At 40.1% G+C, this 26,159-nt stretch overlaps 1 protein-coding gene and 1 long non-coding RNA gene across 2 annotated transcripts in view; both read right to left on the bottom strand.

Moving 5' to 3' along the window:
- Window positions 1-22,491, bottom strand: part of LOC101736947 (uncharacterized) — a 33,520-nt gene extending 11,029 nt beyond the window's left edge. Inside the window, exon 1 of the mRNA XM_004930767.5 lies at window positions 22,279-22,491. Within this exon, the coding sequence (XP_004930824.1) occupies window positions 22,279-22,386 (108 nt within the window). The 5' untranslated portion in view covers window positions 22,387-22,491. The remainder of the gene's footprint in view (window positions 1-22,278) is intronic.
- On the bottom strand, window positions 81-22,262 carry LOC134201117 (uncharacterized). Its single transcript, XR_009976309.1, has 2 exons — window positions 21,160-22,262; window positions 81-20,961 (listed from the first exon to the last, which is right to left on the bottom strand). It is a non-coding gene; the product is annotated as an uncharacterized LOC134201117 (long non-coding RNA).
- Window positions 22,492-26,159: the final 3,668 nt, after the last annotated feature.

Raw genomic sequence — 26,159 nt, 5'->3', positions numbered from 1 at the left:
TCACGGCCGGTGCCACAGCTCATGTTCTCTCGGAACAGAGCGCCAAGAGCCGCCGCAGTAGACACCTCCTATTTTTCCAATTTCTACCGCGAACCAGCCATAGGTTCCGATTTGGTCGACATACAGTACAATTGAGCCTGAACCTCATGTCTGAGAGTGAGTGGCGACCTGCACGTTATGATGTCCACTTGGTGCGGTAACCACTGAACACTAGCCTGTCGGCGAAAGGTCTAGTGAGTACAGTAGATGACACATAACTTCCAACCCTAGCTCTTGCAGCTTAGCGACCGTCTGTTGTCTCGCACGAGGTCGAGCGTTGTCGTGTAGGAGCAGCGTGGACGAGCGACTAACCAAGACTGACCGAAAATTCGCGAGCTTCTCCGTTATTATGTCCAGTTCCTCACAGCATACATCGGCAGTAATGCTGGTGCCATTTGGCAAGAAGCTGTGATGAATTATACAGGCACTAGACCACCAAACAGTGACCATGACCTTTTACAGGTAAGTTTTCGTTTGGGACATTATCTGGTGCTCAAACAGGGTCTAACCAACATGCTGACCGCTTACGTTGTTAAAAAGAATCAATTTTTCCTCGCAAGTGACAATGTAACGCTGAAAGCTGTTACTAATTTAGCGGTTAATTGAGTATCGGCAGTTTCCTCGCCTTTAACGTGAGAAAGAGAGAGAGAATACACACTATTGCACACTATACGATTAACATTGAAGACAGTCAACAGACAGGTATAATTGTATATTTAACGGCCGTCTGGTATAGTGGTAAGTGACATGGTCACTACACAAGGGGGTCGTGGGTTCGAATCCCGCCAAGAGAAGATATTTGTAGGATAAATATAAAACGTATTTTCCAGGGTTATGGATGTATATTAAATAAATGTATGTGTTTAATAAAAATCTTACATTTATTTCCGTTATTTGGTACCTGTAACACAAGTTCTTTACGAACTTAGCACGGGACCAGGTAAGGTGGCGTAATAGTAAGCAAATAAAAAATAAATAAATAAATTACAATAGGTGGTCTTATCTCTAAAAGCATCTTTAAGACAATAGTTTTATCTACAGAAATTCTGCAAAAGATACAGCAGGTACGTTGCGTTGTACCGTTGTTAACGATAGTGTGCTCTATCTAAATATGCCTTTAAATATATGATTACCTTAACCTATAAGCCATTACGCACCTTATGAAATAATGAAGAAAACTACATATTATATAATAAAAATGATATATAATAAAATATTAAATAGAATAATAGAACTATAGTATGAAGTCACTATATGATTTACATACTAATATACTTCCACACACATAACCAATAAACAGCATGCAAAAGGTACATACAGCATGTACAAACAAACTACACTAAGCAGATATTAATGTTCCTTCGGCATTATTTTAAAGAAAAATATGACCACATTGGAGGCTTCCATTGATATTCCACCACCTCATCGGGTGAATACGATAAAGACGTTGATTTTGAACCCTTGCTCATATTATTAACTAGTTTTTGTCCGCGACTTCGTCCGCGTGGAATAGTTCACAAATAATGGTTTATTTTAGAACAAATTTGGTTGGCATAAAAAACGTTGTAGTGAGCCAACCTTAACATATTGACATATGCTGTCTCGAACTTTTTAAGGTATTTTAAAGGGAAACAATTCTGTCATACATTATTTTAACGAAACTTTAACCGTTTCTGCAGCGCACGCAACGGAAACTCTCAAAAGGGAAAAAACCCCGATTTTGAAACAATATTTATTGGTGATCCGCCTATAGCCTTCCTCGATAAATGGGCTATCTAACACTGAAAGAATTTTTCAAATCGGACCAGAGTTCCTGAGATTAGCGCGTTCAAACAAACAAACTCTTCAGCTTCATAATATTAGTTATTATTAATAACAAACTTCTTATAAAAAATCGTATAGAATGTGTCTGACGGGTATAGAATGATACCCCGGGAGGTCTTTCGGCAGGAGGACAGCGCTCTCGTTGTGACGTGTCGGACTCCGCGGTCCGCGAGTTGACCTGCCCGCTGGCGCCACCAACCACAACAGCGGCATTGAGCGGTCTCTTCGAGTCGACGCGGGCACAGCGCACGCATTGTGAGTCCGTGAATACCCCACGCGCGCAACGAGATAACGATGTCATCATCCACATCAGCACACAATCAATATCGTTATATCGATATCGCAAAACACAACGCACAACACGGTTATACCCTCTCGACTCCAGTTTATCGACGACGATAATAAGGGGCTTATAATATAGTATCTACACTCGCGGGTCAGTCTCTGGCCTTACAAGCTCCACGCTATCAGACGATCAGGGTAGGCAGTTTATTGAGATAACTTTTTGAAGAGAAAAAAATGTTGTTAGTAATAGTTCACTTATATGACCTCGCCAGGGATGCCTGAGCGGCAGTTCCATGTAGTTTAGAAAAGACATATATTTTATTCCGAAGTGTGACTTACCTCATTATCGTAATGTTGTGTTGTGTCAATTAAATTAGATGGGTGAACGAGCTCACAGCCCACCTGGTGTTAAGTGGTTACTGGAGCCCATAGACATCCACAACGTAAATGCGCCACCCACCTTGAGATACAATTTCTAAGGTCTCAAGTATAGTAACAGTATAGTAACTGTTCGAGAAATGCAAGTTTTTTATTTATGCTGTCGAGGACCCGCCTCTTTATCAAAACGCAGAAGTACAAATACTAAAGTGAAGAAATACTAAACTAGTCAGTAAGTTTCTATTAACATTTAGGAAATATTCAATTTATTCAAAGCTGTACAAACTAAAGATTTGGTAGCATACAATAGTCAAAGAGTTCACAAACTAGCAGGTCATAACATGAGACGCCGCGGCGCCTGTCGAGCGAGCCCGCCCTGCCGCCACCTGTAAACTTGTTTCGTGACCAGAATACTTGTCTAAAGTTTCAGCCACATTCGGATCTCGATTAGTCTCTACCTAAATATAAACCTAAACATAAACTGAATTATAAATATGAGGTCGCCGACAATAGCAGCACTTAGTGACGAAACTTTAGTGCAACTAAGTTAAATCCGTCTCACTATTCGAATCAGTTTTGTTATTGAGTTCGTCGCTACGTCTTGCTTGTCCTTCAGCTGTAGCCAAGAACAGTGGCTCTCAACCTTTTTTGGCCCCGTATCCTTAATAAAACTTTTCATTTATGAATATCGTCGTCTAATAACTTTAACGTCTAATATCTTCTAAAAATATTTCCTTTCTCTTAATCTATTGTCGATCTTAGCTTTGAAATATACGCCTTGACTCTAGACTCTCGTTGTTTTTGTATTTTTGTACAGAGTTGTCTTTTATGTCCAATAACGAAATGTTATTATACATATTTTTGTCAATGTTTATATCTATCTATCATCTGTTTATTTATTATTTTTAAGGATATTCCTACAACAGTTAAGTTGTAGGGTTTTCCATAAAATATATTTGATTTTGATCTGATACACTAAAAACCAGTCGTTAATTATTAACTTTAGAACTTTAAAGCTTAAACATAATATTATTTTAAATATAATTAATCAAATATCAGATAATTTTTGTCAAAATTCACGTAAAACCCTGTAACTACAATATAATACCAATCTCAAAAACATATGTATTTCACTGGAATGGTACACCGCGCGTAGTTCGTTTCCAAATTATTCTTGTCCACCTGATGTTTGTCTGGAAGAGATCGCTCTTAGCGATAAGACCGCCAATTGTACTTTTTTGTTTTTAATGTATCGCACTGTTTATTTGTTTTTTTGGTGTACAATAAAGAATACTATCTCTCTCTCTCTCTCTCATATTGTTATCCTTATATTATTAATTGTTATTATCCTTACTGAAATTAAGAAAATGAAATAAAGTAAAAATAGAACAAAAAAGTATACAATAAATTTTCACGTACCCCCAGTGAGACCCCGTGTCCCCTGGAGGTACGCGTGGTACCGTAGCCGCGCAGGTTGGGAAGCGCTGACCTAGAGCGGTCGTGCGGTTAGCGCGGGTGACGTCACTATTCATACGTTTTTTCAATCTATCAATACTTCCTTGTTTATTTTGATGCTAAAATTAGAAGTGAACTTGAATATTTTCTCACCGATAAAACGCATTATGTACGTGTCATTATACAAGTTTTACCCGCGTTGGAACCGGGTCATGGTCGAGGCCCGATCACAGACTGCACAGGTTATTCTGTGTTTAGGAAATGACTCTTAAATGTATATAGTAATGACTACATGAATACAGTATGTTGCCGGTGTCGCGGTGGCTCTCGTCATGTCTTGTCACGACAGATAGTCAGACCGCTGCGAGGGTGCTGCTAGAGACAGACGGCCGATCACCTCGACGCTTGTATACACCGTGCTGCGTACACTATACAGCCTACACAGCGCTCTCGGCGAGGAGATCCACGTTGCTACTCACTCCAGTTCGGCACGGGGTTGATGTAGTGTGCGGCACGAGCTATGCATGTGGAACTATTGGAACCAATGCTGCATTCTTAAGGAAACAAGAGGCGCATTTTGAGGTTGCCGCATCGACTAGACTGCAATATTCGCTTTGAATTATAGGAAAGATTTATTTCCGGTACGAATACGCAAGACGACGCGACGGTACCAACTTTATAAGCTTACAACAGACCTCACTCGCCTCCTGATAGAAAATCGAACCTTCCGAGTCCGAAGTGTTCATTGCAACCGTATCTCGCTCACCTCAAGGTGTTTATGATATGCATATTCCATCTGGAACATAAAATAGTGATTCACGTAATGACGTCTCGGAACCGTCAGACTAACGGATTTAATCCACCCGAGCCACTCCACGACAACTTCTTCGATTGATCTCCGGTACGGCGCACCTACAACGAACACTCTTATTTTTCATTGAGTATTATATATTTTCTCGAGCACGACTTGTTTACAGTTTCCAATTCCAAGGAACAGTAGGTACAGTCACGGGGACGAGGTAAACCGCACAGTTCTATGTCCGAACGAGTATCAGGTGTCACCGTCTTTTGATTCATTACGAATAAGCGATGCCGGTCAGGTGCGGTGGTACGCTGCGAGCCCAGCGGCGGCCACTCCCACATACACAGCCCACTGAGTTTCTTGCCGGACCTTCTCAGTGGGTCGCGTTTCCGATCCGGTGGTAGATTCTGCGAAGCACGGCTCTTGCTAGGGTTCGTGTTAGCAACGTCGTCAGGTTTGAGCCCCGTGTGTTATGGTACTAGTTAAGGTTACGCTTAAATAGCCTCTCAAGGCTTTCAGCTAAGGTAGGAAAAAAAAAGGCAGCCACTTCGTTATGTGTGGTACCCTGCTGCGGTTCTGGCTTGCCACGCACACAATACAATGTGCGTGATCAGTTGAACGGTGAATCTGTGAATCGGTGAATCTATTATAGCACTAGGACGAACAAATTAGCTTTAAACGCATCCGATGTTAAGCTGTTCCCGGAGCCGATAAACACAAGTTGACGTCTACAAACATTTTAGTTAATATTGATGATGAGACATGGTATTCAGTGTAACAGAATATGGTTTTGCACCATATAAGGGAAAAAATTATGAGAGAATTCTAAAATTCTTCGGATTTCCTTGATCAAAGCGCAGAAGCACCGAGCACCGTGGACGAGACGTTTGTGCAGTGACGTCACCGGGCGCGACCCGATGACTCCTCAACCGCTACTGATAACTGATAAATAATATATCCAGACTGTGATCGTGCGGGTTCAGATTACTCAACAGCACGTCTCTAGTTCACTTTCTTAGAAATGAACGTCAACTTCAATCCGCAGACAAAAGGAGTGACCACTCCTTGTTTTTGTAACTCTAATTACACAAAAATAATTGTTAGGACATATTAAACGACAAACACTATCGCACAAAGAGCTCGACTGATATCACTACAACAGTCAACTTAATTAAAATGAGCTTTACGTTTTAGTCTGCAAAAAAAAAAATACTCTGCTCTACGTTAGTTATACAATAAAGAACCAAAGTTTTTTTTTTTGTTATTTCGTAAAAATCAGCACACACATCTGTTTGGTCTTGGACATGGATCAAATTGCAGATTATTCAAAAAAGATTTGTAAAAACTATGTACTACGTACTTGATGAGTGGGAACCGTATGGCGGATCCCATGTTCCTATAACACGAGCGCCAAGTTAGGTTGCGTACACGTCACCAGTCTTCCAAAGATATTTGTGAAGGCATCTTACCCGTGCAATCCCTTCACACCTAAGTCAAGTTTTGTAAAACTCATTGGTCGGATCACTCCCACAGTGCTCCTACACGGTTACTCAGAGCATGTCCGCATCATGCATCCGCACACGAAGGAGTCTCCACCAAACAAATGTTGTCTCACAACAAACAGTGTAATGTATGTAGGTCACAAACAGATAAGTTTATCTGTGTCGCCTGTGCACGGGGCGGTGGTAGAACCATTGTGATAATCCAAATGCGTAATTTTGTTGTTAGATTATAAAAACGACACTCGTGTTATTATCAAATTCCGGTACCTACATTAATAACTTGTTGCCAAATGTGAACACTCGTGAACACTATTACCATTACCTAGTCTAAAACCGACGGCCTCATGAATCCGAGCGCGTATCGTTAGAGTTGGTGTGGCCGGTTGACCAAACAATTGAAGTATTGTGAAGGACGGCCACTCTGAACCAGTTGTGTCAGCCTCTGTGATGAATCGTCCTCCTGACTAGAGTTTCTTTTGGGAACAATATTTTTAATAAACTCTAGCATAGTTAGAAGTTATATATAGTTAGAAGTTAGAAGTTATATATATAGTCTGCTTAAGTCAGTCCTAAAAATGTAAACACGAGCACTAAGTGATACATTTTAAGTGTATTCAGGTAAAGAAACGCGGAATTTCTATTACGGTAACTTTTCTTTTAGGGAGACAAAATCTTCGCATCGTACCCGGTTTATTGAGACAATGCCGTTTTCTAAACGCTACGAGATGTCTTTCTTCAAACGAGGCTTTCGGAAAGCACCCAGAAGTAGGCAGTGGCTTGGTTGTGCCATCGGTATTGCTGACCTGCACCAATCATCATCACCATTTGAAGTCTTCGTGGCCTAAAGGATAAGACGTCCGGAGCATTCGTATGTAGCGATGCACCGGTGTTCGAATCCCGCAGGCGGGTACCAATTTTTGTAATGAAATACGTACTCAACGAATGTTGACGATTAACTTCCACGGTGAAGGAATAACATCGTGTAATAAAAATCAAACCCGGAAAATTATAATTTGCGTAATCACTGGTGGTAGGACCTCTTGGGAGTCCGCACGGCTAGGTACCACCCCCCGCCTATTTCCGCCGTAAAGCAGTAATGCGTTTCGGTTCCAAGGGTGGGGTAGCCGTTGTAATTATACTGAGACCTTAGAACTTATATTTCGAGGTGGGTGGCGCATTTGCGTTGTGGATGTCTATGGGCTCCAGTAACCACTTAACTCCGGGTGGGCTATGAGATCATCCAAACATCAAAGCAATAAAAAAAAAGGCTGGTTTTCATTCCGCTCCCGAGCACGGGACTCCGGCCCAGGCGCTATAGAGTGTGGTCCAAGCGGACGAAACTGCAGGCAGCAAGCTAGCATACGATACAATCTGTTTCATTAAATATTCAAGGTTCTGTTTTGAGAATGCAGACATCCCCAAAATAATTTTAATAAATGTCAGAGATGCTCAGAGCGCCGGCCGCTCCCAAATTAATTTGACCTCACTGGCTTCGGAGATGTTGTCAATTCTTACAATGTGCCCTAATTCGTACTCGAAATAATGTCTTCCCGGTGCGCGAACAAACGTACCGCGTGTGCAATTTCAGTAGAAAATATTTTAATAAAGTCCACAAATCATAAAGACGATGTACCTTATGCGATTATCTTGTGAGCATTTTAGTTTATTATTAGAATTTATACTGCGGTTATGATTAAAAACAAAAGGGTAGAATATGTAGGTCAGTCAGTTGGCTGATCACTACCAAGAATAATTGAACTACATCAGTGACTAGAGGTGCGTCACGGCGTCGCCCGTCTTGATACGAAGATGTTAAAGTTAAAACGAGAACAAATCGTGTTCCAGGTCCAGATTCCGCGGTTTAATAACTACCAAAATTTCCAATTTGATTTGTTACAGTAATAGTTTCATAAAAACAAATTTTTACTAAGCTGGTTGTTGTTTGGTGCTCTAACAAACAAACCTACAAACAAAGAGCAACGAGCGCCTCCGCCCCAGAAACTCAAGGCCTCGTTCCGGCCAAAGCGCATACGGCTCCGAAGACGGCGGTGATCGCGACAGCCCTGCGGATGACTAGCGGGTCCCCACATAGAGGCTGCTTACGACCGAGTTCTTCTCCCGGTGTCTGGACAGTAAATTCAAAGAAAAAAGGAAAATCGTCATCTGTATCGCAAGCCGTGTTAAGGAACTTGGCACTGATACCAGCCGTAGCTTAGGGTATCTACTAAACGTAATGACGTGATTATGTTCTTATGAACAGGCACACTTCTGTTAGAACACTGTGTGAGTGGGCACTCTGTGCGACTTTCCCAGGTGGACAGAAGAGACGTAATCCCGTGTTATTTTGTATTACGCTCCTAAAAAACTAATGCTTTTCTCCAAAACCTTCTCGCATTAATCTCGTGACAATTGTTGGAATATAATCTAATCTAATTCTAAGACAGGCGTTTGGTGCCATATCCATTCTTGTAAGGTCATCAGCCAAATTCATTTTGCATGATGCTCTGCGGCCTTTTAGTATCCTAAGCTAAGCTAAGTCTAATTGTCTTGTGTGTAGAATCGTTTTAGAAAGCCTATCGTATGTCTTATGTTCAGTACCGTGTCTTATGTTCCTCATATGTTCAGTACTGTATACCTCTTGTGGGCTTTTAGAAACCAAATCGATCACCCTAGTTTCGTGGACCGTTCCGGCATCCAAGATTCATTAGTACATCTAAATTAGTAAAGTGCCGTAGAGTTCATCGTAGTACATACTGTTACGTCGGTATGAGTAACGCCATCTATCGCTGAATAGCCGAAACGAATATCAAAGGATCTAGTAACACCTAGAATGCTCAAGAAGTACAACGCCAGCTATTGTTAGATAGCGGAAACACACATCGAAAATACTCGACTTGTGAGGAATGTTCTCGATAATTCTCGGGATGTCGTATCGACTATAAAAGCGTTGTAGATATGGCACGCAGTTAGTAATCGGAACTACTCGAAACGAAACAGCGAACGGAGCACCTCAAGCGAAGCGGAAAAAGCGAATCGAGGATTTTAATGTGCTCTGTGTGTGTTCTAAGTGATAAATACAGTTTTAATTTATACTTCGGTGGAATTTTATTTATCCCAAACCCCAGCGCGTAATAATATTCTCAGTCCAGGAACCCAAGCGGCTTGAGTTCGTTAGTGTTATTACTGAGCTTAGTGGGGCCGTTACTCAAGAAGTAACAACGCTCTCTTCCCGCGGGTGTCACAGGAGAATGGTCAGCAACGTACTCTCACTGTTAATAAATAGACCATTTTGTAAGGCCGCCAAAGGGGCTGGATCATCCAGCTTACTTCTGTACAGCTGACAGGTTACTGCACGGTCTGTACATCCTTCTACAATTGAGATTTCGACCTCATGTAGCCACTCTACACCAGGAGGGCCGCACACCATACATTAGTATAAATACCTTTAATAGACACTCGATACTTTCATTTTAATGTTTAAGTTATAACGTTACCGGGAAAATATGTGACTGTATTATGTACAATCATAAAATACCGAGAATCAGATAAAAACACAGTGATGTAAGTAACAGACGAGACGCCCATCGACGGATGTTCGCGCGCAGCTCAGTCGAGGGTCAAATACTAAAATCCTTTTACATATTTCGCAGATCTGCAGGCATCGGTTAGATTGTTTGCAACATCGTCTGGGCTAACTAGTGTTAGAAACAGGTTTGTTCTCGTGCTTACGGTCCTTACACTCGTCGATTGAAAGTGTTTTATTGATGACGTTGTTGTCCTTAGCATTGTAGTCCTCTTCCCGAGTAATTCGTCACAATTTAATTAGAGTCCTCTTGTGACTAATAATAATGTAGAAGATATTGTATTAGTCTCCGCCACCATAAACGTTTTGCACATCATTCCCGCGTCACTGGTTCGAAGTGATCTCAGGCTCACATCAAAGGAATTTGTAATCGTTAAAGGCGTGGCTGGTTGTTAACTCACCCAAGAAAGTACGCGGATAGATAGTCAGATACAATACAAAGTGTATAAATTGCAGTGATATGATGTGAAAAATAATATTACTGTTATTACTTATTAATTTAAAATGCGCCTATAAGGTAATTTATTCCATTGCAGACTTTTACGAAAACTAAATTTTTAACACAGAACAGTATGAAGCCTGGTTTTATATTAACTTTGACGTCATATTTTATAAAGTTTGTTTGAATATTGAGATGACTAGCGCAGTCCGTTTTGGGAGCTGGATAGGGCGAGATTCCGTTCCCGTGGTAGATTCAGCGAAGCACTGCTCTTGCTAGGGCCAGGGTTAGCAATTCTCTCGGGTTGAGGGCGGTCACGTAAGCGGACCTTTACGTAGTTGAAATAGCCCTTTAGGTTACCAATAATAACAAAACCTAAGTGACACTTGTATTTGTATAAACTTTACTAATAAAAAAAAGAATCAGTGAAGTGTTTTAAGAAAACTACAAATGTCGTGTTAAACCTTGCTTGCCATATGCACAATGTCACAGACACCGAGACATATAATTAGCAAGGTGCAGCTAACACGTGGCGTGCTAGGGCTGTCACTTGCCACATGCTACACAGCGCACGACGCAACCCGACCTGCACTCGCTACTCACAGACGGGACATCGCACGGTTACTGTTTCTGTCTTTTTTTCCTACCTAAGCTGAGAGCTTTGAGAGGCTATTTCAGCGTAACCTTTACTAGTAGGTGAGCTCACGGGGCTCAAACTTGACGACGTTGCTAACACGAACCCTAGCAAGAGTCGTGTTCGCAGAATCTACCACCGGTTCGGAAACGCGACTCACTGAGAAGATCCGGCGAGAAACTCAGTGGGCTGTGTCTGAGGATCGGTGTTTCGGTCACGTTATACAATTTAATTGAAATTTCGGCCTCAAGTCTCGAGGTACAAGGGGTAGCACCATTTACATCGTCATGTTCGGTAACCATTCAAGAGCAGGTGAGCGGAGAGCCCTTTCACTGATATACGTCAAACATAAAAACAAAGTGCATCTCAACTGCGCTGAAATAGTCTCGAAACTGAAACGGATGTTTTCTTGGCACAGAAGGTAGCTATGAGTCGAGCGCAGGCAACAGCTCTCTCTCTCTGGCTTTCAACACGTCCTGGCATCAGTCTGTTGTGGAAGAAATTATAAATGGGTGTTCCACAGCAGTGTGTGTCCGATACTATGTTACCTATACGGTTTATAATAAGCTGCCGAGGAAAATGCCCCGCTGTAAATGATGTCAGGGTCGGCGTCGCAGTATTCGGGGTTGGAACCTTCGCTGGAAGTGTGTCAGAACGGTCGGGACAATCACATTACTATTCGCTTCATGAAATTCATACTTCACTTTTGTCTTATTTCGATTTTAAACTGAATGAAGATACATATCTACGTCATTTGAGAAGTTCTGCAGATATTATATTGAGGATGTTTCGTGGCGGAATAGAATTAGGGTTTATATCACACTGCAATTGACCACTCGGAAAAAGTGAGGTAAAAAATTGATAATTTCGATACGAATACTAAAAAATCTGTATTGTACAAGTATTGACAAAATGGTATAAAGGTTCGATTACGTAAGAACTAATAATGGCTTCGATCCGCGCCTTGTCCTGTCACACATAACGCACGCACCGAGCTCGGCAGTCGTCACTAACACTCCGTGTTTCAGGTCTAACGCCACTTCGACAAAGCGGCACGACACGAAAACCCTCTCATCATGGCCACCGGTAACTACATTCCCGATCCTGCGGACAGAATGGAAAGCAGTCGACGTCGCCCAAAACACGTCATTTCGGATCCTCCCGATCCACTAACGGTGCTTTTAGGTACCTCAAGCACCGGTCATCGTTTTCGTCGAACCCGTCGCTAACGACGAAGGGCTCGACGAGTAAATTAACCCAGAGCCACAGCTCACTGAGTTTCTTGTCGGATCTTCTGAGTGGGTAGCGTTTCCGATCCAGTGGTAGATTCTGCGAACCACGACTCTTGCTAGGGTTCGTGTTATCAACGTCGTCAGGTTTGAGCCCCGTGAGCTCACCTACTAGTTAAGGTTTCGCTGAAATAGCCTCTCAAGGCTATCAGCTTAGGTACGAATTAAAAAAAAAGCTCTAACGTAATGACTCAATATGGGAAATTATAAGATGAACAAAACAAACGAGAAATGAAAATATAAATGTTCTTTGTATGATGCCTGGACTAATGAAAACCTGAGGGGAGACGAACTTCTTAGTCATCCATGGATTCACTGAGCGGATGCCGGGTCCGTCGTGTTGCAGAGAGAAGAATTTATAAAAGAATGGCAGTGAAGTTGCAACCTTGGTGTAGGTTTAAGGGCCCACTTCGATCCTACGGCTCCCACTTCGACAGCATGTAAGCCACGTATCCATTTGTGGTTAACCCGTTTATAAATTATTATATGTTTGTTTCCCTTGGCACAGTCAGCTCTACTAGTGCGATACATTTGGTTCCTACTATCCTAGAAACAATGAATATGTCCGGTCTGGTATATACAAAGATACGCCATTTTAAAACTAAATAATTACCATAAATAAAAAAAATTAAATGCTGCTCTAATTGTTTGTTGGTTTACCTTGTTTAGGTAATTAATAAAGTCATAGACAACTATTTCTAACGATGGTGCATGTCTTTTGTAATCAATTATCCTACCAATAAATGGTACTGTTTCAGCGACTGGTAACGCATTGAACTCAAATCATAAGCCCCGGATTTTAAGGTGTAACTATATTAGGTGTCCCGTCTACATTATGTTTAAAAAACATGTTTTGTCACGTTTCATCAGTCTATGCCATCAGTCCATCCCCTTAATTTTTTTTATTGCCCTTTTAGGCAGACGAGCATACGGCCCACCTGATGGTGAGTGGTTACCGTCGCCCATGGACTTCAGCAATGCCAGGAGCAGAGCCAAGCCGCTGCTTGCCGCAATCATTTAATAGTTCCTGACTTTGTTTTGGGTTACATAATTATAAATATTGCCAGGTCCTCTGCAGACGTTAAAATGGACTCTGTGTATTTATTATTGAACTTGAATCGATAAACCCACTTTTTTCATGACTTATTAATTTATTTATTAGATTGTTCATTACTATGTTAAAATTGTTTATTCCTTATTGGTTGTTCCCCCACATATATTTCAGTGGTTTAGTATGTTTCTTGTGTGTGCTATGACTAATTTTATTTGTGAATCATATGACGCAATTACATAGATAATTCAATCAATGAGGGCAAGTTATACTCTCCGGTTACGGCGTACTGATGGCTACTTGGTAGGCAATCCGCTCGTCGCTTTTTCCAACGCCAGTATTTAATATTCCGGCATACTCTCACTCGGTGTCTCTGTTTCAAATCTAAATATATACAATAGAACTGTGGCGAAGTCGCGTCTGTACATTTCATATTTTCCGCATACACGACATAGACGACGGCGCGCCGCAAACCAGTGGGAGCCTTACTGAGCACGTTATAAGAGGTTATAAGAGGTTAGGCGATATGCGATAGGCGGACGACCGGAGGCGACACTGCACTTTCCAACGGACACTTTCGAGAGACGCTGCCAGTAGGTAGTACCATTAGGCACTAGAGCTGATGACAGGAAGCCCGGGTAACAAGGGTCCGCTCTCTGGGCTAGACTCAGCTGCTCTCCGATTGATCACTTCATGTTGGTGTGGTATCACATGCCCAACCCAAGAGCGAGCCTTTTTTCTTTTTCTTTTTTCCAGGCCGGGGACCGAACTCCTACGACGTCACCGCGCCTAGGGGGCGCGCGGCGTATGTGGGACTCAACGATCTGCAGGTGTTGAGAGCAAACCGCGGGTCCACCCACTAAACGACTCCCCTGCACTCTTACACCCGACGTCCGATCTCCGTCCGGGGTCAAAACCCGGTCAGAGTAGGGGGTTTCCTGCGGTCAACACTACAACCAGACACAACCCAAGAGCGAGCCTATTCTAACATTTGTGTCAAATAGTGTCATCCCCAGCAGAACTTCTTCATCAGTTTACGGCAACGTAGAGCAAAGGTCGCAAGAGTCGCGCGAACTCTTTTCTTTGTGACCGAGTTACTCTGGCCGCAGCTCCTCGCATGGCCAATAATGTGCCGGGCTTCCCCGCCAGCGATGCCGACTAGTAGCTCGAAGTATGCGCCGCACAAATATTTTAATATCGATATTTCACAAGTCCTCTATGGTTAAGGTATTTATAATATGAATTCTCATCATACACTTATATGAACTACATAATAACATGTACTCATTACGTGATGAGCACTCTGGATCCAAACCAGCCTTTAGGTTAAGGTAGTTTTGATGTTAATTTTGAGTTTTTGTTTTATTATTATTATTATTTGATTTTTTTGTTTATTATTATTATTATCATTGGTTTTGTTTTATTCCGTGATTGTGGTTATTATTTTTATTTAATTCTGGTATACTATACGAAATATTAATGAATGTAATATGGATGCAAAATCTGAAGTGAATTAAATAAATAAAAAAAATACCATTACCTATCAATGTATATTGTATAAGCGATAATTATATTACAGCGATACTGCAGTCAAACTCGGGATTGTCGGGCTGTCGATAGCATGTTGCATTTTAATTATAATAATTATAATCCGAATACACTTTAGTGACTGAACTGACCAACGTGTCATTTTCACTTTACCCGAATACGACGCTCAATATACTGTACCGAGTCGCGAGTACGAACGAAGTCGCGGGCGCAAAATATGTAAACAAAGCGTTTCAAACCGCCGCACTCGGAGTGACTACACGTCTAAATAGCTAAGTGAGTCAATGACAGTCAATGTAAGCCTTTACTTCGAAATCACAGACACTTTAATTGATTGAATCAACTACCAAGGTAATGTGGATATGAATTATTTGAGAGCGACCAAGGCTATAGTAGGTATTGTAAACTAGATTATATCTATAGATTGGCCACTGTAACAGTCTGCATTTTGACAACATCGAGCTTACATCACAGCGTGAATAGCGCTGCCCACCTCCTCGAGAAATCAGGTCAAAGACTGCATTGTATTGGAAAATTAACTGACTCGGTGTTAGTAATCCTTCAGAGTCCCCTGCACGACGCCACACTTGGGAGACAATAATGGCACATCTAATTTACCTACTTCAATATAACTTCAGAGCAGAAAGGATAATTTAAGTTACTATTCTGAAATGAACTCTTGTGAGACCTCAAGAACTGGCAGTAGATCCGCGGAGGTTACATCATCAGACTTCAGCAAGTACGAGACTAAATTGAAGCAATTACTCGTTCAATTGTCAAAGATGCCGAACTTTATTGGAAGTCGTTTAGTCGGTTGCGCTAGGTACGTCCGCCGCCACGCCCGCGCGACCGCGCTACGGCTGATCATCGAGCTTAGGAACTCACATTCTCAAGCTGCACACCTGAATCAATAAGTGACGCACACCTTCACAGAAACATCCACAGGCAACCGACATTAGTCTTAGATGTCGTATCGCAAGCATCATTCACTATATGGAACTTTGAGTGCGTTTACGAGTAGTTCTTTCTCATCTATACATATAAATAAAATTGGGGTGTCTATTTGTAATATTGAAATTTCTACTTTTTACTACATGCATATACACGGTACATACACCAAAATATCATTTTTTACAATTTTTGTCTGTCTGTCTTTCCGTCTGTTTGTTCCGGCTAATCTCTGGAAAGGCTGGGCCGATTCTAAAGAGACTTTCACTGATAGGTAGCTGATGATTTAAGGAATAGCTTAGGCTTTTTTTAGACTAGCTTCGCCCCGCGGCGTCACCTGCGGGTCGTCGAGTAACGAATATAACTTTGTTCAGCATGTTCAAAGTATCGAGAGATAATGATTAGTCTACAGTTATTGATTATATACGACTTCTACGATAAAATAATAATTTCGTGTGTAAAATAAACCCTCAAAATGTACAAAGTTGCATAATTTTGATGATGGGAGGTATTGTGACTTTAGTGCGTTGGCACCACTGCCTCCTTGTCGTTCTCTGTTTGGTGTGAGGCAGTGAATCGTTTCGATGCACAGGGTGAGACGAGTCAGCCGATAGACAATGCAATTGAGACTTTGATCTCAGATCTTCACGTTCGAATTTTCAATTAATCGTATATTCAACTTGCACATTTGTGATATTTTAAATGTCTATTATAAAAAGTCGCACTTAAAACTGAGTTAATAGTGTCGTACTTGATGCTAAAAATACTAAGTCAAACTTTATATACGTGCAAGTAGAACGTTGTAGGAGTGGGGACGTAGTACGTGGGTACCTTAAAATATCCGAATATATTTTGAGCCAATCGATACCCATCATGAATCGAAAGAAACCTTTACAGAACAAAATTCAGCCAACGACGAAGGCATCGCCAATGCTTGTGTACAGTTTGCGAATCATTGCTCGTCGGTCATTGCTCCGACGGACGGACGATCGCGCACTCACTTCTTACCGATTTTTAATACGAGCTCATTATTATTAATGTGATCTGTATTATTTGTTATTCAAAGCGTTTAGATATTTAAGTGCAGGTGCGTTAATTTCAAGAACGATTTAAGTATTTTTTTTTAATTGCTTAGATGGGCGGACGAGCTCACAGCCCACCTGGTGTTAAGTGGTTACTGGAGCCCATAGACATCTACCACGTAAATACGCCACCCACCTTGAGATATTAGTTCTAAGGTCTCACTATAGTTACAACGGCTGCCCCACCCTTCAAACCGAAACGCATTACTGCTTCACGGCAGAAATAGGTAAGGTGGTGGTTACCTACCCGCGCGGACTCATAAGAGCTCCTACCACCAGTAAAAATGTATGTTTCTTTTTTAGTTTTAGTTTAGTTTCTTCATTAGAATACCCATTCATTAAGTCATGTTTTGGAGTAGCTATGACAGCAATAATAGCCCTAAAATCTGATAGGCTTCATTTAATCCTAATCAGACACGCCCAGTTCAAAAGCACGAGCTCCACAATCTCCGGTCTTACAATGTTTTGTGAATTATTTATTGTCAAGTGCCCGTTAGTCAACCGTGTGTGAGAACTACAAATACAATAAATTATTGAATTCACGGCAGGTGTATAGCATTACTTGTTACGTTTAGCTTCAACATGCGTACGTCACACACACAAGACTGGTGTTTCTTTTAGAGACGACAACGATGTTGTTGGAATTAAAATGCTATCAAAATTCCAGCGACGATGCATGCTGTAGTGATGAGAGAGGCGGGTCGGGCGGCCGAGTGTGCGCTCACTGCCTCTCCGGGCGAGTCTGCAGGGTCGCGTGTGTGGGTGAGATGTTTGCATGTGCATACCGGTCATTGTAGCTCTCACAATAACCGTAAAACTAATTTTAAAATGTATTTCGGATTTGCAAAAACCGAAGGAAATACTAATTATTGTTTTGATGATCTTGTCAATCGTATGCGCGGCACACACAACATTGAGTCTTTGTGTAGTCGTCGGTTCTACATTTGATGTCGGAATACAGAGCGAATTACTTTAAAAGGATTATTTAATTGCGTATTATATTTCAATCAAACAAACATTAATAATTACTCATGCAAGCAGGTAATTATAAGAATAAGCAGAACCCTGAGGGAGGGACGCTGTTACTATAAAATATACTGCAATCTGATAAGTTTGTTGACAGAACAAATTGGAACCGTAATAAATACAGACAATATACATACATATCATAAACATGGTCTCTTTGTTACGTAACCAATACCACCGAACCGGTTCAAAGAAATCGGTAGGAAAAGAAAGGAATCGGTAGGAAAATAGTTTGAGCCCTGGGCAAGAGCAAAGGCTGGCTGGCTTTCATTGCGCTCCCGAGCACGGGACTCCAGCCCAGGCACTATAGAGTGTGGTCTACGAGGACGAAAGCTATCATACAAGCTAGGATACAATACATCAGATAAAGCATCTGACATGATAGCTAAGAATTATGGTACGTAGCGAGATGATGACATGTTTGTTTCACGACAAAAATATAATTAGCCGTTACATACAACAATTATGAATGAATTTATGTACCTACTTAGGTGAACTGTTTGAGGAGGCCCGTAAGAACATTAAGACTATTTACCAAAGCTGACTAACGAGCAGGCTCGTGCCGTAGACAAAGTATGCGTGCGCGTGTCCATACAGACGCTTTACGTGCGTATGTACCTGCACCACACTTCTCAATATAAGCATTAATGACTTCAGTAGAATATCAGTCTCGAACCTGCCTGAGAAGCACTCGTGGTACAAGCGGGCTGCAAGGCCTTAGAATAATATTAATTGATTGACACAAATTGTTATCTATATATTAATACGTGAAGCAAAAACTTTGTATCCCTTTATACGAAAATTGCGCGGACGAAGGAGTATGAAATTTTCCACACTTATAGAGAATATAGAGAAGAAGTGCACAATGCTAATATTTTTTTTAAATAATGCATAAAAGATACATTAAATCAATAAAGAAAACATTACACACACTACATACCAAGTATTTGACGCACACACGCATGCATACTATTTATTGTCAAACTTTTGTTCTTGACGTCTGTTGTCAAATTGAGAATAGATTAAATATTGTTTGTCTTTGTTAATATTTTTTATAGTGTAGTCTTGGCGAAATTTGGGATTATAGAAGTATAAAATATAATCATAATAGTGTAAAAACTTACAATTCCAATTAATTATAGTCGAATTTCGACTACTGCGGGACCTCTAGTTATAATTAAAATACGAATATGCAAATAATCGCCAGTGACAATGGTACTAAGCTCTGACTTAGGTTAGTACAGCCGGTCAAGAGTCACTAGCTAGTAGAACCACTAACTAACCGTATTCACTCAATTAAGCTCAGGTTTCTTCGCTGGTGCTCACCAGTGGTCACGTTTAGCAGGTTGTATGCTAGCAAGACGTGAAATAGTTAAAATTTTAATTGGTTTTATTATTGACAAACAACTTAGCAAGTAATTAACACTTGTTTAGTCGATTTGTTTAAATTGCGTATAAATGTTACAAATTTATATTAATCGTTCATATTACGTGTAGCGAACTAGCGACCGACGCCTACCGCCAAGGGCCTAGGAGAAGGAATCCGAAATAACAAATCTTACCGAGGACACTCTGGTCAACTCCGAGCGGGCGGCTGCGTCACGCGACTATCCTCCGACACCTCCGCTACAAACAAATCTTCTGATGCACGTATCTTATAATATTCAATCATTATGTTACATATTTAATGCTTTTTTTTGTGGTTGTGTTTATGCATATGAAAAAAAGGCGTGACTTAACTTAATTCAGAGTTGATTTCACGCAATGAATACAGATCAACACCAAAGACACCAAAAATGACATTTGTTTTCTTTTTAGTTTCCGTCCGATGGTGTGTTCCGTCGACGACTCATTTCAACTACTACAACTTCTCTCTTGCGATTATCTAATCTCATTTCCGTTACGGTTCCTGATGGAACCCTTCGGACGGAGCAGGTAAAACGGGTTATTAAAAAGCGAAGCTCGGAGTGGACTCTCGACATTCGGAGTGGCATTCGAGATTCGTGGTTCCGGATTCAACAATGAAAAAACGTACCACCTTAGACGTACCACTTTAGACGAACTCTTTTACATGAAATACCTTCGATCAATAATACTACTAGATTAAAGATCAGGAACAAAAATAAGCCGCTCCAGTGGCCACGTTTGCACACACGAAAACATCTTCATTTCTTAGAAAAAAGTTTAATAATGTTAACGACTTCAGTTTATTCTAAACCTTAATACTTAAACATAAAGTTTAATTATCATTGCAAAATATATGTATTTAGGTCCTTTCGTCAGAAAAAGAATATTATGGAATAAATTTAAAATGTCACTTGAACATAAAAAGACATCAGTAGAAAAATATTTATTCTAAAATGATACTTAAAGCCTAATTTATAAGGTTAAAAATATTTGTTTAAAATTTCGTGCTTATTGTATTGTGGAACTAGATGTAGTTCTTGGTATTACATTTCAATGCTCAGAACACAGTAAGTATTGAAAGACATAGAGTTGCAGAATATACATATTTGTTTTAGGTTTGTTTTGTATGGTCGCAACTATTTTTGACCGATTCAAAAAAGTAGTAGATAATATTTTACATTGCCGCTATTACAACAAATAAATGATAAAAAATAAAATTGAATAAAGTAAAAAAAAATATGAAAGGAAACACGAAACATGTTTTCCACGTATTCTTTATACAGAAGTAATTAAAACAATAATGTAGGTTTAATTACCTTTAAACAGATTCAGTTTGTTATAAAGCTGTCTTTTAGAAGTCATTTTTATATGAGCGGTTTCTTTTTTACAAATATAATGTAATCTTATATCAATGATTTTTTCTATAATCAGTTTAATTTAGGCTTATTTTATGGCTGTGTTCGTTTCCCCCAGAAAACAAATCCTTTTCAGCATATACGCTTAAAATATTTACACATACATATAAAGTTTTGTTAATACTTTTTTGCATTGATTTGCCACCACCATTGAACAATTCTAGAATTTTTATAAGGGTTCTGTATTTCTTCTCCTCTTTCTTTCGCGACAATATATATCCATTGTGCACAGCGACAAGGGGCTACTAGGAAATCTACAAACAAAAATAACATTATAAAATAACAAAACTACTCAATGCATTCCCTGTTCAAGAATTGGTGATGTTTGTTACAATAGTTGGTGCCTTGTTGCAAACATTGGCCAAACAATTACAATATTCGTAAATTGTGTTTTATTTACAATATAATTGTGTTTATTATTTTATAAAAAACACTTAATAATATAAATTTACCAAAAAAAGATATTCCTTCCAAAACCTTGGTGTTACGGTGGTTTTTTACTCAGTTTTTGAACGCGCATTGCAGCGTTTTGACGTCTTAGTGTTGGCTATGATTGGACCATACTAATTTGAAATAAGACCACAAATTTATTTGTGGTCTTATTTTTCGGGCCGTTTTTGAAGCGCTAATCGCGAATCTAGTAGTATTATTGATCGAAGTGAAATACCTTTTCATGATGCTAGCTATAAATTTATTCCAAGGTCTATGTAAGATTTTTTAAGTAAAGTTTGAAGAATCTTTGTTTGAAATATGCAATTAGTGTCACATACCAAATGTGAACGAGCTCACGGCCCACCTGGTGTTAAGAGGTCACCGGAACTTATAGACATAAACATGTACATATACCTATTAGAAGCTATGTACTATAGAACTGAGACTCAAAAACACTTGTCTCAGTGTAGCTGGCGGTATTTATTTTGTTGATGCCTATGGGGTTCGGTAACCACTTAACATCTGTTGGGCCGTAAGCTCGCCCACCCATCTTAGCAATCATTAAAAATAAGATCTCTTTTGATCTTATAGTTCAATAGCTAGATAACATTATTAAAAAGTAAGTTAACATTGTTCAAGAAATCAAGTTTACTAAGACACGTTATATTATCACATAGATAGTTGGCCACGGATCTCTAATATGGTGAAGGTTATCTATCAAATCGCAGCGGTTTTTTTTTAAATTGTATCGGTTTGTATTTATAATTTAACGGTTTTTACCTGGTGAATTATGATGTGTTCGCAATAAACATTCGTTTAGAATTGTTTGATGATTTTTATAACATGGGTTTCGATTGAAATTGAAACATTTCCGTACGATTGTTATATTGTCATATGAGCAGCCGGCTACGTCAATAAGCATTTATTTAATCGGGGCATAAAGTGCACGTTAAATACACTAGTTACCTGCTTATAGAGTTGTTAGTATAAAAGCTTTTTGTTAAAAGCTATTTTATAATGATTCGATCGCGTGTTAAATAGGCAGGTCGCGTCCCCGAGCAGTGGTCGGTACGTAAACAGCCCGTGGTAACGATTGTTCCTAATGTTTTGAAAATAGGGGTAGGTAGTGAGTGACTAACCGCGAACGCTATATTGATGAATATGAAGATCTTCTCAGCAGTGCAAATCTCTCTGGTGCAACCCATCTTGGCAGCCTTCACCGGAGCGCGATGGCTGCGAATCCACATGCACTTCGACACGGCCGTCTCATGGATGTACTAAACTCTAACACAACACAGACAAACGACCTCGGCCGCGCATCGCAAGGCACTGGCCGGCGACTGACACAGTGTGCTGAGTGCTGGAATGGCGCGGGTCGCTCCTCCCGCCACCACCCTCGCCTGCCCCTCGCTCGTCTCAACGCGCGTAAGCTCGGGGACCCGGGAACTTAATCTATCCTTTTTGTTGATATTTAAAACCCCATAAAAATTCTTATGTCTATATAGGCACATTGATAAAGATAAGGATTCAAAAAAACCTAAAAATTAGTCAAAAACGACAGGTAGTTTAGATGAGTACATATTAAACAAAGATATCTTAGTGAAAATAGTTAACAAAAAGAAAAATTAGATGCAAAGGTTTAATATTACGAATATCTATGTGGCTTTTCAGATCCTGTACTTTTCATCTGTCATTTCAATGTTCAGTGCACCGCTTGTACCTTACAGATGGCGTGCCAAGGTTTCAAGCAATCGAATCTAGGTCATTCAACCCTTCGTACGAGCTAGTGACCTTCGCCGGATATTAAAATTGTGAAGAACTACATTACCTATAGCCTATAAATGTGACGGGAACGGAACTATTGATGTCTGTGCAGGTACAGCTGCTGCTCCTAATATTTAATTAGTTGTTACCATTGTAGGCAAACTAGCATACGGCCCACCCGACGGTAAATAGCCACCGTAACCATATGGATACGAGCAAGGCCAGGACCAGATCCAAGCCACTACCTATTGATACTTTTAGTAGGTAACTTGTATACTGGTGGTAGGACCACTTGTATACTGATGGTAGGACCACTTGTGAGTCCGCGCGGATAGGTACCACCACCCCGCCTATTTCTGCTATGAAGCAGTAATGCGTTTCGGTTTGAAGGGTGGGGCAGCCGTTATAACTATACTTGAGACCTTAGAACTTATATCTCAAGGTGGGTGGCGCATTTACGTTGTAGGTGTCTATGGGCTCCAGGGACCACTTAACACAAGGTGGGCTGTGAGCTCGTCCACCCAACTAAGCAACAAAAAAATAAATAAAAAAAATAACAGAAAGCGTGCGGAGGCAAAGGCTATCTGCCCCTCGGCTTACCATCGGTTACTGTTCCCTAAGATTTCGTCTAAAATATGAGTATATAATTTACGAGTCAAATTATCCTGCAACACGTACTTACGTACGTATTCATCAATTACAAAACATCAGACTATTGATCAATATCATTACATCCAATTGAAACTGACAAATGAGCGATGACCCATCGATTGGAGGAGATCCATAACGATTCAGGATCTATAAACGTTTGTTGCGTTGAAGAGTCTTGAAGAAAGCAATCAAGGGGAATAAGAAGTGAGTGGGTGTGCGGTCAAACGGCTACTTCCTCGATCTTTTTGGACTTCGATAAATATGTAGGTACCATGTACCGTGTAATTATTACTTGAAACGATATTAGACTAACGTTACGAGCGAACCGAATAGGTACATATCTACATAATATATTCTGCTACGACTACTTAAATTCGTGCAAAAATACGAATATTAATATTATTAAAAAAAGAACATTTAATCTATATCTTATATATAAAATTCTCGTGTCACAGTGTTAGTTACTATACTCCTCTGAAACGGTTTGACCGGTTTTTATGAAATTTTATATGCATGTTCAGTAGGTCTGAGAATCGGCTACTATCTATTTTTCATACCCCTAAGTGATAAGGGTTGTCCACCCTGTATATATGGCAAAACAACGTTTGCCGGGTCAGCTAGTAATATATAAAAATCAATTGCTGTTCGTTAGTCTCGCTAAAACTCGAGAATGGCTGGACGGATTTGGATAATTTTGGTCTTGAATTATTTGTGGAAGTCCAGAGAAGGTTTAAAAGGTAGACAAATATGAATATAGAGACAATAACAATTTTGTTTTTCTTTTGATGTGTCCTCCGTCGGACGGATTTCTTTTGTTTGTTTTAAGTTTATTTTATACAAAACTTTAGGTCTTTTATTTATCGATTGAGGCACTACGAAGTCTGCCGGGTCAGCTAATTAATAATAAAATATATACAACACAAATCATTCATATTACGCAAATGCAAACTGATACATCCGAATCTGGTAGGGATGCAGTCGGACTGACCGGTGACCGTGAGTAATGGAAGAGTAAGACATATTGCGTCGATCCCTAAGGAAGGGAAAGGGTGAACCTTCATTCACTTGCACTATCCGGTCGTCAGTTGCTAGCATTCATCTATACTCTATTCTTACTAGTGGTAGGACCCGCACGGGTAGGTACCACCACCCTACCTATTTCTGCCGTGAAGCAGTAATGCGTTTCGGTTGAAGGGTGGGGCAGCCGTTGTAACTATACTGAGACCTTAGAACTTATATCTCAAGGTGGGTGGCGCATTTACATTGTAGATGTCTATGGGCTCCAGTAACCACTTAACACCAGGTGGGCTGTGAGCTCGTCCACCCATCTAAGCAATCTATACTTAATATTATAAAGAGGAAAGATTTGTTTGTTTGTTTGTTTCGAATAGGCTCCGAAACTACTGGACCGATTTGAAAAATTCTTTTTCCATTAGAAGCCGACATTGTCCCTGATGAACATAGGCTACTTTTTTTTATTTTTTTTTATTTTATTTTTTTGGTTTCATGTGTGTTTTAATGTTTCCGAAGCGAAGCGAGGGCGGGTCGCTAGTAAAAAATAAAAATAAAAATACTCCTATACTAATATTATAAAGAGGAAAGATTTGTTTGTTTGTTTGTATTGAATAGGCTTCGAAACTACTGAATCGATTTGAAAAATTCTTCCACTGTTTGGAAGCTATACTATTCCCGAGTGATATAGGCTATAATCTTTTTTTGAAAAAAATTACGGATCCTTACTAAAACTCCAATAAGGTTTATTTTATTACCAATTACCCAAGGTGTAAAAAAATTACCTAAAATATTCTTTACATCGCGTGCCCTGCGAAAACTATTGATGATAGAATAAAATAATGAACTACGACTTTGTAGAACACATTATTATTTACAAAAAGTGTCGGAACAGCATATGTCTAACTATTATAGTTATGCCACAATAACGTTTTTTTTATTTTAAAAAATAAAACAACGTCAAGTATCGTTGAAATTTTTGTTAAAGACCCGAGTGGAGCCGGAGCGGGCCGCTAATTTATCATAAAATATAAAAATAACTTTAAGTTTTACATTATTTATTGTCACACGACTTAATGAAGATTCAATTTCAAAAAGTGGCCTATCTGGTACTCTAGAATTCCGACAAAAAACACTCTTTTTTTTAAGGAGTAAGCTCATGAGAATAAAATAATATGAAATCCTATTTGCAGCAAAACTTTTTTTTTATTGCATATATAGATTGTCGAGCTCACGGCCCACCTGATGTTGTTACCGGAGCCTATAGACATCTACAACGTAAACGCCACCCACCTTGAGACATGAGCTGTAAGGTCTCACTTTTAACAGTACAACGGCTGCCCCATCTTTCAATCCGAAACGCATTACTGCTTCACGGCAGAAATAGGCAGGGTGGTGATACCTACCCGTGTTGACTCACAAGACGTCCTACCACCAGTAAGAATAGAGTGTAGATGAATGCTAGCAACTGACGACCGGATAGTGCAAGTGAATGAAGGTTCACCCTTTCCCTTCCTTAGGGATCGACGCAATATGTCTTACTCTTCCATTACTCACGGTCACCGGTCAGTCCGACTGCATCCCTACCAGATTC

This window comes from Bombyx mori, chromosome 23 (assembly GCF_030269925.1).
Source record: "Bombyx mori chromosome 23, ASM3026992v2".
Classification (NCBI taxonomy): Eukaryota; Metazoa; Arthropoda; class Insecta; order Lepidoptera; family Bombycidae; genus Bombyx; species Bombyx mori.
The sequence above is the reverse complement of the archived record's forward strand: the minus strand, read 5'-3'. Positions and strand labels throughout refer to the sequence as shown.